The sequence below is a fragment of the Amphiprion ocellaris genome, unplaced genomic scaffold, assembly GCF_022539595.1.
Source record: "Amphiprion ocellaris isolate individual 3 ecotype Okinawa unplaced genomic scaffold, ASM2253959v1 Aocel_unscaffolded214, whole genome shotgun sequence".
NCBI lineage: Eukaryota > Metazoa > Chordata > Actinopteri > Pomacentridae > Amphiprion > Amphiprion ocellaris.
In genome coordinates this window covers 20,882-32,759 of record NW_026559383.1, presented here as the reverse complement: position 1 = coordinate 32,759, position 11,878 = coordinate 20,882, and the positions used below count along the sequence as shown (strand labels likewise).

General features: G+C 38.5%; 1 protein-coding gene across 1 annotated transcript; it reads left to right on the top strand.

The window, feature by feature from the left end:
* Positions 1–1,067: 1,067 nt before the first annotated feature.
* On the top strand, positions 1,068–11,878 carry LOC118469203 (protein FAM161A-like). The gene is made up of 4 exons (XM_035941215.2): positions 1,068–1,323; positions 7,145–7,386; positions 8,528–8,674; positions 10,330–11,878. Exons 1-4 carry the CDS (start codon positions 1,243–1,245, stop codon positions 11,147–11,149), a joined length of 1,290 nt encoding a protein of 429 aa, XP_035797108.1. The 5' UTR covers positions 1,068–1,242; the 3' UTR covers positions 11,150–11,878.

Sequence of the window (11,878 nt, the reverse complement as noted above, 5' to 3'; positions counted from 1 at the left end):
GGATACTGTAAAAAAGTTTATAATAAAATATGACGTGATAGGTGAATATTTCAGATTTAATAAGAAGATCAGAGTTTTACCAACAGTTAAATGGGATTTTAACATTTTTTAACAACTTCTAGAATATTTAATGGTATTTTTCACTGCTTTAATACATGATTCAGGGCTATTTTTGCTTCTTAAACAAAAAGCTAACAACAAAATGGAAATCCAGAGCTATTTAGGCTGTAGGTTTTGACATTAAGGCCTAAGATGCAACATTTCTGTGATGTTTGTGAGTTTACTCATCATAAAATGCACTTTATCACATGATTAATTACCAGTAATCATAAATTTCACTATAAATTGATGCAGACAAAGGTGCGTGTAATTCTGCAGTAACATGTAGATGCAAACAGTGAAGAAGCAGCACATAAAGATTAGTTCAGGATTTGTGCAGTAAAGCAGTTTTTCCTAAACTGAAGGTCAGACTATTTTTAAAGTCTGACCTTCTTCAAGTTCAAAAATACACTGTTTTCTATTCAAATCCTGGTACTTTTCACAATAAAATCCTTGAAATCAAACAATCTGACAGGAAAAGATCCACATTTTGGTAGAATTTTTTATATTTCCTTTACATTTAGTTTGATTTTCAGAGTTCATAAGCAGAAAAATTCATCCTAACTTGTTTATTAAAACAATAATGTTGCTGCTGCAGTTAAATGGAATCCCAGTGGGCTTTTTTTTAACAACTACTAGTATATGTACATATGGTTCAGGAATGTTTTTTGCTTCTGAAACAAATAACTAACAAAAAATATAAATCCAGAGGTATTTATGAAACATTTGGGACTGTAGGTTTTGACATTAAGGCTTTAGATGCAACATTTCTGTGATATTTGTGAGTTTTCTCATCATAAAATGCATTTATCACACAGTTAATTACCAGTAAATCAAAGTGCGTGGTAAAACAGTCGGTAATTTTATGCTTCAGGCTGCAGATTGTTGCTCACTACAACAGGGTGCCGGTTTGCTGTGTTTCAGAAAGTTAATCTGTAAATCAGATTGAGGAACATTGACATCCATCTGAGTTCTCAGTGAAATCCAGCAGACCATCTGGACTCTAAGAGGATAGAACTGGTTGTGTGTTAATCTTTGCTTTGACTTCACATGTTTTTCTCTCAGTGTTCAGACTGAGGTGAAGCTCTGATTCTGGCTGCTTGGAAAGTTTGTGTTTATTTTCTTAGAGGGATAAAGAACAAGATGTTTCGCTCATGTTCTATGGAGAACAAGGAGATCATGGCTCTGTATGGAGGAGGACGAGATGAGGACAGCATCAGTGAGGTGAGGGTTAAACTTAAAGCTCTATCAACTTCTAGTGTATTTATGAAGGCTTTAATACATGATTAAGGGCTATTTTTCACTTCTTAAACAAAAAAATAACAATATAAAACTATTTATATAACATTTGGGGCTTCAAACGGCTTCTGGAAAACAGAAAAATTTTAGATTGTTGTTGAAATTAATGCAGGTCATCACTTTTTAAATCCAAACATAAATGAATCGTGCACACTGTTTAGAGCTTATTAGTTTAATGTGCAGCTGCAGAATTTAAGCAAAACGAGAACAAATCAGGAGATATTTGCATAAAAATACAAAATGCTCTGTAGATGAAAATCTGCTCAAGTCTTTGTTAAAATGGTTAAATTCTTAAAAGATGTTCAAAAAAACTGATTAAAGAAGATTTGAATGCCACTCTGTACTTTTTAGAAATCTTTGAATATAATTACTTTCTCACATCGACCTCATCATGAAACGCAGTCAGTTAGATGAACGTGCACAGAGGTTTTAATTAGATCAAATATTTTAGATACCACAGCACAGGTATGCTGTAGTATCTGGACTCCTCTAGACCCTGAAGGTCTGCTGTGGTATCTGGACTCTTCTAGACCCCGAAGGTGTGTCTGGACTCCACTAGACCCTGAAGGTGTATCTGGACTCCTCGAGACGCCATTGATACGCTGATGTGCTCATTCACAAGCTAACATAGTCGGCCATTAGCTTAATACATTTCTGAGATCAAACGGACTAAACCACAACAAATGCGTTTTTACAAATAAACAACAGCCAAATTAAGTATTTCATAGTAATCCTCAACGCTAAACAATGAAAAAAAAAGTTACAGCCATTGCTTTCGCGGGTGTAGGAAAAAACTTAACAGGATGAACGCTATCACCGTGCGTCTGCTTCTCTCTGCGTGTGTACAAGTGAGCGTCTCTCTCCCATAATGCAAAGCACATCCTTTTTAACATTTCACAATAAAACACTGATGAAATCATTTTAACTTGCTTTTTAAACTGTATATTATTTAATCATAAATGAACTGTTATCTGCAGGCAGAACAACACTAGTCACCATGAAATTCCTTATAAAAAATTATAATTGCTGTTCTTTTTAAATCAAAAATACTTACATTAATGCAGATTTCAAATTACAATATTTATGATAATTTTTTAAAAAACAAAAATGTCTTTGGTGTAAATGAACTTTGACCTTGTCCGAGTCAAAGTTCACTGCGCATGTCAAACCACACGTCACTCTGCTGAAGCTTCCGGGCGCAGACACTTTGGGAAGCTAGATGTGGTTTTTACCCCCAAAACATGACAGAGAAGTGAAAGAGAAAACACTATTTTCACCATGACTGGGAGGAACAGTTCTTTTTCACGATAGTGAAAGATAAAGGTATGTGTCCTATTTGCTGGGCGACTATTGCGTCGGCAAAGCGACACAATGTGGAGAGACTTTACTTTAGCCGCCACAAAGCTTCCATGCTAACTAGCCACCTGCTAGCGCACATAGACTGTATGCGCACTACGGACAGAAAAAGCCCTGGACTTAAAGGCAGCTTTGGCATCTACTATGCGCCGAAAAGTTTCTTCGACAGACGACAGACGGGGCTCCTCCATGACGGGTCGCCATGCAGGCTTCATTGTACGATGCAGAGGTGATCCAGACTTCCCAACATTCCTACATTACCACTGCAGCATTCACCAGCAGGACATATGTATGTACAAAAGTGGCCGGATTTGATCATGTGATGACTCGTGTCGTGAAGATCATAAATGGCTCCAAAGCTAAACAACCAGGACATTGAAGGTGCTGCTGGAGGAGCTGTCAGCTGAACATGGTGACCTGTTACTACACACAGAAACTCCATGGATCGGCAGGGGAACAGGTTTGCAGCGTTTTTTGTCACTGTTGGCCGAAATCAAAGAGTTGATGCAATCCAAAGGAGAGGACATCTTGCTGCTTGAGGACACTGAGTGGATTCTTGCCCTTGCATTTTTAACGGACATCACTGGGAAACTGAACCATCTGAACTGTGAGCTGCAAGGTAAAGGTAAGACATGATAAGCTCTGCAATGCCAGGCTTCCCACTAACACACATTTATAGACAGAGAAAGAGGTAACATACGTTGTCATTCAGAACATCGTGCCATTACACAAAAATGTGAAAAATAATTAGTTGAAAACATGTAATGATTTGTTGTTATGATCTGTTAAAAATGTTGCAATGCTGGTGAAAAATGCTGGCGATTAGTACTAATGTGATAGGATTCATTTCAAAATGTGAAAGAGTTGATTTTTTTCTTAGATAACTGATAATTTGTACAAACATGAGACAGAGTTCATGAATTGTTCAAAAATGTTACAAAGGTAGTGGTTTGCACAAATGAAGCATGATTTGATGACAGTTCATGATTTCCTAAAAATGTTAGAAGTGATAATTTGCACAGAAATGTAACTGGTGTGATTTTGAACAAAATGCTGCAAATATGCTGATTCATAAAAAACTGCCAAGAAAGATATTTACAAAAGTTTCAGAGATGGGATACCTCTGACTTTTAAATATTGGAACAAATTTCCATATATGTGTGTGTGTGTGTGTGTGTGTGTGTGTGTGTGTGTGTGTGTGTGTGTGTGTGTGTGTGTGTGTGTGTGTGTGTTTCCTCCCGTCATTGTTGTGGAAATCGTCGTGAATAATTATTGTAAGGAATAATTAACATAAATGTGATCAGACAGTCTTTTTACATATTATTTTCGTTATTATTATTGTTTAAAGATGATGCCGCAAGTTTGCTATTGAGGAAGTTTGTATCAAACAAGGTGCCCTTCGTACTACTCAGTACCCTTGAAGTTGCTCTCAGGTTCAAAAAGGTTGGTGACCTCTGATTTAGATGCATCTGCGGTGGGATCATGGCCGGGCACTGTTCCCCAGCTTTTGGGCAGCTGGCGAGAAAACGAAGAAGCGATATATGGACATACTTTGTTTACACACAAGTGGAAAACAAAACGGAATGTGTCATGGAAAAAGACGGGGAGAAATGCGGCCACAAAATAACGGGGAAAAAGAGCACCTTCCATGTGTGGAGTGATTATATTCTTGAGTTTATAAGTTAACAATAATATAATAATAAAATAACCATGTTTAATTTGTGAAATGGGTTTGACTAAAAGAAAAAAATGGTTTTGTCTATACTATACAAGGAAATTATACTATATTATATTATATTGATTGGGTTAAATAGAACTGCATTACTAAAAAGAGAGTAAAACATAATTTTCATTGACTAAAACTAGACGAAAATAGTCATAGGTTATTCTGACTAAAATAAGACTAAAATGCTCAGATTTTAGTTGACTAAAACTTGACTACACGAAAAAGAGAATGAACGTGACTAAAACTAATAAAAACTAAAATGTCAGCTTGACACAAAGACTAGACTAAAACTAAAATCAAAACAGGCCGCCAAAAACAACACTACCCTGAAGGTGTGCTGTGGTATCTGGACTCTACTGGACCCTGAAGGTGTATCTGGACTTGTCTAGACCCTGAAGGTGCGCTGTGGTATCTGGACTCCTCTAGACCTGAAGGTGTGTCTGGACTCCTGTAGACCTGAAGGTCTGCTGTGGTATCTGGACTCCTCTAGACCCTGAAGGTGTGTCTGGACTCCACTAGACCCTGAAGGTGTATCTGGACTCCTCTAGACCCTGAAGGTGTGTCTGGACTCCACTAGACCCTGAAGGCGTATCTGGACTCCTCTAGACCTGAAGGTCTGCTGTGGTATCTGGATTCTACTGGACCCTGAAGGTGTGCTGTGGTATCTGGACTCCTCTAGACCTGAAGGTATATCTGGACTCTACTGGACCCTGAAGGTCTGCTGTGGTATCTGGATTCCTCTAGACCCTGAAGGTGTGTCTGGACTCCTCTAGACCCTGAAGGTGTGCTGTGGTATCTGGACTCTACTGAACCCTGAAGGTGTATCTGGACTCCTCTAGACCTGAAGGTGTATCTGGACTCTTTTGGAACCTGAAGGTGTATCTGGACTCTACTGGACCCTGAAGGTGTGTCTGGACTCCTCTAGACCCTGAAGGTCTGCTGTGGTATCTGGACTCCTCTAGACCCTGAAAGTGTATCTGGACTCTACTGGACCCTGAAGGTGTATCTGGACTCTACTGGACCACTAGTCATTTTGAGAACATTGTGGTCATTAAAGACACAATTTGACTTCATTTTGGACACATTTGAGTCACTTTAGACTTTCTTCTGTTATTTTGGATCAATTCTGGATAAACGTATTTTGAACAGACTTCACTTAATGTCACTTTTTGGAATTTTAGAAAGGTTCTAGTCATTTTGGACTATTTTTGGGGACTTGCTGACAAGATTTATGCCATTGTGGACACATTTTGAGTCTAGTTTTGTGTATTTGCAGTGATGTGTGCAGCTAAAAGTAGAACAGTGCACACAAGAACATGTTATTTTTGCACCTTTTTCTTCTATTTGCATGTTTTGGACAAATTCTGGGTCATTCTGGACAATTTTTTATGCATTTAGGTCAAGTTGTCATTTTGGACTAAATTTATATAAACTTGGGTAATGTTGGACAGATTTCACCATATTTTGGACATATTTTGAACAAATTTTAGGAATTTAAGCAAAGTTTTAGTCATTTTGGACTAGTTTTGGTTATTTTTTGATGGGATTTGGATCATTTTGGGCATTTTTTAGTAGTTTTGTTTCCTTGCAACGATGTGCACAGTTTTGAGAAGAACAGTGTAAACAACGAGGAATACCGGCATGATCTGCATGCTTTTTTCCTTTTTTTGTAAAAGAAAGCGTGATTGATCAGACCAGGACACCTTCTTCCGTTGCTCCGTGGCCTGGTTCTGATGTCCACTGTTGGTCTTTCGGCGGTGCACAGGCATCAGCATGGACATCCTGACTGGTCTATCTATGCAGCTCCATAAACAACAAACTGATCTATTCTGACACCTTTCTACCAGAGCCAGCATGAAGGTCTTCAGCAGTCTGAGCAACAGCAGCTGGTCTGTTGGATCGGACCACACAGACCAATCTTCCTCCCCATCAATGACCCTGTCTCTGGTTCTCCACTGTTCCCTCCTTGGACCTCTTCTGATAGATCCTGACCACTGCAGATCAGGAACATCCACAAGAGTTGCAGTTCTGGAGATGTTCTCACCCAGTGGTCTTGTCAAACTCGCTCAAATCCTCACGCCATTTTTCGTGCTTCTAACATCAACTTTGGGAACAAAATGTCCACTTTCTGTTTGATTTATCCACCTCACTACCAGGAGGATGATGAAGAGATGATCAGAGTTATTTACCTGTCAGTGGTCAGAAAGTTACACCTGATCAGTGAATGAATCCAAACCTGGCCTACAGCCTGCCTACATCTATTCCTGCACAGCAAAGTTCTGATCTTTACGAGATCATCTGTTGCTTTCTGTTCCATGTGTTCGTACCTAACTGGGTAAAAAGGCTTTTATTTTCTCCTTTACACCTTTTGTATATATTGCAGACAGACTGGAAACTGGAGCTTTTGCAGCAGACTGGAGCTTTTAAATCTAAACTGTGAGTTTTTGAGGCCGACTCCACAACATGCACTTGTTTTCATAATCTTTCTTATTAGTTTTTTTTTAAAAAAAACTGGTTTTGTATTTGCTGCTGCCCATCTTTCCCAGTATCCTGGCCCTAAACAGGTTCTCAGTCCGAAGACTGGGATTTCTGCTGGTCAAATAAAAGTTCATAATAATTTTACAATGGAGATGTAATGAAAACATCCATTTTTAACCCCGACAGGAGGATTCAGAGGGCGGCGAGGAGGGAAAGGGAGGCCGAGGTGTTCGCAGCTCGCTGTCTCTGGAGATCTACGGTCTGCAGAGGGAGCGGCAGGTTTACTTCTCCAACCAGGAGTACTACAGGAGGCTGGAGGAGCTCAAGAGCGCCCACCTGAGGAACATGGCCGAGCTCGAGAAGATGTACATTAGCCAGGACGACAGAGGCCAGAGAGGCAGCAACCAGGAGGACAGACTCTCCATCAGGTCGGATTCATGTGTTGTGGGGCAGAGCTGTAGTGGAGATATTAACATAAATAATAATAATAATAATAATAATAATAATAATAATAATAATAATAATAATAATAATAATAATAATAATAATAATAAACCTGATTATTAACATGAACATGATTGTTAACATAAACCAGATTTTTATGCAGCTCGTTTGTTTCCAGACTGAAAGACGGCAGGAACTGGTCTCTAAAGGTGCCATGGGTTTTGAACATGTTGCATTTCTGTAGCAGCAAACAACTTCCTGCTATGTGGAGGAAACACAACAAACTGTAAAAAGACAAGCAGTCAACAGGAAGCCAAAAAGTAAAATAATGTCACAGTAAAATACAGTGATTTGAGTGATTGACTGAAAACCATCTTTAAGTCTCTGAAACCACAAAGTCCGTGTCATCTTTGTAACCAAATTTCCAAAATTGCACCATTTATTAGCACCGGATATGTAAAAACGAAAAAGAATTGAGAGTTAGGGTTAGGGTTAGCCTAACCTATCCAAATCTAAGCTGAAAATCGTGACTTTTCAATAAAATCATTTTGTTCTTTTAGCATGCCTTGTTAAAAGAAAAATCATCAAAAATTAACAGTTTGCTTGAACCAGATAAAGTAAAAAACTAAAAATTTGGAACTTCTTTGCACAACTATGAAGCCATGAAAGACTCAGCTGTGGTCCACAGACTTGGAAATAAAATTCTGGGATTCTTATAACTGAAGCACATCAAGTAACAAAATGTAGATAGTAAAATATTTATAGCATGTAGAATCACCATGATTTGTTCCAGAATAAGTAACACCTGTCGGCACTTGGAAAAATGTTACACACATTTCTTAATTTTTGTGAAATAAATAATCAACAAAATTCAACTTTTATTTTGCTTTTGTCTTGATTTATGGCATTATAATTGTGTTATATTGCATAAAGACACTTCTGTACTTCCATCTGTAGCTATTCTGCTTCCATAGAGCTGCAGGACTTCATAATGCAGAGAAAAATGAGCCCACAGTGGATAAAAATGTGACAGACGCAAAACAAACTCCAGAAACTACTGAAGTAAAACCTGTGAGACATTACAGGACTTTAACCGTTAACGTTAATGTCTGTGTTTGTCCTCAGTGGTCCAACCAGGAGGCTCCAGAGGATTAATTCTCAGGAGGAGTTGGACTTCCACGAATCATCGAGCGGTTCTGACCAATCAGAAGTGAGTTTAGAGGACGGTCTGGGGGCGCTGCACTGGACCAGCCAGGACCGGACCTTTGAGAGGTCGGTGAACAAGTCAGAGATACATTTTTAAATCTGGCTTTTATTAGACATGAAGTAGAAGACAAGATGATTCACTGTCAGACTAGAATATAATCTGTCACTTTACAGAATTTTTCCTTTTTATTGTCTTTTCCTTGTGGATTTTAATTAAAAACACACAAAAAAAAAAATCCAGAAAATTAGAAAAATATCTGATGACTTTACACCTCTAATGTAAAATAACATTAAAAACCAACAACTGGGAATCATCTATAACATTTATTTATTTAACTTCATTTTAAATGATTATTTAACTGCACAATTAATTATAGATTTTTTTTCATAAAACTATTAATGTTTTTTATGTTACATTTTTCTAAATTTTTTTTTTGTTTCTGGTTACTGGGGTTTTAAAATCATAAAACAAACAAACAAAAATTAGCAATTTGGCAGAATATTCCCTTTTATTTTATAAATTTCATTCACATATTGTTGAAAAATGCACACAAAACTGTCAGAGACGGGTAAACATGTCTAATGTAAAATAACTAAAAAGCTGTGACTGAATAGTTTTATTCCCGTTTTTGATGCAAAGACAGTTAAAATACATTCATGATTTTATCCTATATCCTATATAAACTACCGTTAAAAGTCTGGTGTCACTTAGAAATGTCCATTTTTTTAAGAAAAGCATTTTTTTCCAGTGAAGATAACATTAAATGAATGATAAATCCATTGTAGACATTGTTAATGTGGTAAATGACTATTGTAGCTGGAAACAGCTGATTTTTAATGGAATATCTCCATAGAGGTACAGAGGAACATTTCCAGCAACCATCACTCCTGTGTTCTAATGCTACATTGTGTTAGCTAATGGTGTTGAAAGGCTCATTGATGATTAGAAAACTCTTGTGCAGTTCTGTTAGCACATGGATAAAAGTGGGAGTTTTCATGGAAAACATGAAATTATCTGGATGACCCCAAACTTTTGAATGGTTGTGTGTGTGTGTGTGTGTGTGTGTGTGTGTGTGTGTGTGTGTGTGTGTGTGTGTGTGTGTGTGTGTGTGTGTGTGTGTGTGTGTGTGTGTGTGTATTCCTTTTATTTTATATACAGTATATCAGTTTTATCTGTTCAATAGAAATTAAATATCAGTGAAAGTACGATAAATTTTCAGATTTTATCTTTTAATGGATATAATTGTGTTGAATTCAAGTTCATCAGTGTAAATATATATTGCAAAAATTAGATAAAATTAGTGACAATCATCTTAAAGAGAATAGTTGCTTCTGTAATTTTACACAGTTTTGTTTGCTAAATAATAAATTTCTTGTGTAATTACAGAAGTTTCCACAACAAAAGCATTGAAAGAATGTCTTGATATAATCAATGGTAAAAATACAGTTTCTCTTTCTATCATTTTATATGATTTTAAATGATTTCCAAGTATTTACACGTGTCCTTTATTAAACAACAAAAAGTTAAGAATAAAATAAAAAACAATAAAATTGAAACATAACTTAACCGTGGAAAATGACTGTATGTTAATGAGATAGGCAAGTTTTGTTATTTTAGTATTTTTTTGTTCTCCAGCTGCTGTAATATTATAATTATTTTGTAAATAGTATTTATTTTTTTTACAGTGTGTTGTCCCGCTTCTTTCTCTGTCTTCACACAGTAACGTCCTGCTCAGTCCAGAACAGACAACGACCCAGAAACAGTTCCGGTTCCAGCTCAAGGCCTCGTGTCCGAAGCCACCGGGCCGACCAACCCGACCGAGCGGCGGCAGGATTCGGCCCAACGCCAAGGTGACGGTGCCCAAACCCTTCCAGATGATGCTGAGGGAGGAGGAGAGGAAGAGGCACAAGGTCCGGACTCGTTCAGAAATCGAGCTGGAGAACTCGCTGCTGAGGCGGGAGCTGGAGGAGCTCCGAGAGTGTCAGAAGAAGTTCAGAGCTTCTCCTGCTCCGGCCCACATACACCTGCCACTCTACGAAGCCATCAGTCGGCGCTCCAACCAAAGCAGCAACCAGGATGCCAAAACCAACCGGGCCTCTGCTGCCATCTCGTCTTTCAACTTCCTGGAAAGAGAGAAGAGGAAGAGGGAGGCCAATATCGTGGCTCAGCTTGGTCCCAAAGTGGAGCGGCAGGCGTTCAAGGCGAGGCCCGTGCCCACCGTGCCCAGCTTGGTGTCCGGCGGCAGAAACAAGACCACCGGCATCTGTCCGCTGGAGAGGGAAGCCACAGAAGGCCACAGTTATTCAAACTCCGACCTGGAGGCAGACGCTCTCCAGTCGGATGCCTCCTCCGACTCCTCCAGGCCTCAGAGGAGTTCGTCCTCCAAGCTGGTGAAGAAGCACATAGAGCTGTCCATTGAGATGGTGAAGGAGCAGGAGGTCCTACATCAACCTGCTGACAGCCAACAGCTGCAGCATCTGCTCAGGGGAGCAGCCGGGAGGCCACAGTGGAGCGTCGGTGCACCGCAAAAACAGCAGTAGCCTCAGGTTTTACTGTGGTAGCTGAGTTTTACTCCACAAATGAGTCATTGTGGTTTGTCATTTTTATCATAGGCGACTTTGTCAGACAGTAGTTAAACACAAAAACACACGGGTAGGTGTACAAAGCATGTTGTTAAAAAATATTAGAGCCAAAAACAGAAAAAACATCAGATTTTCAAGTCCTAATCATTTGTGAGATGTGGCTCTGTCAAGAAAACTAACCAAATGTGTCCTTAAAATCATGTTACTTCACACAAATCACTTTTTATTATACATGTCGCATTTAAAAATTGACAGACTGGAATTAGCGGAGTCTGTAAAATACAGAAAATTCTGCACTCTTCGGCAAAACTGAGGAGCCATGATTGACTCCAGTATCACAGTCATGATAAAAAATTCTGCAACTTTTCAGCTGTACTGCAGGCTGTGTTTATATAGAGCACATAGCAGACAAGTTTGGACATTCAAAGTTGAACTTATAAAATATCCATAGCTTGTAGGACTGGACCCCAACATCTGGATATTCATCATTAATTGAGGCCGAATATCCAGAGTCCAGACATTGCTATTAGGACCCTCATAGTTTGTAGAGTTGACAGTTTTTTCCAGTGTTGTTAGTAAAAACTTGTGGGCACTTGTAAAGATGTTGATTCCTGTTTTTTTCCATTAAAAAATCAATTAAATTCAACTTTCTTTTTTTGCTTTTTTCACAATTTATGATTAATAACT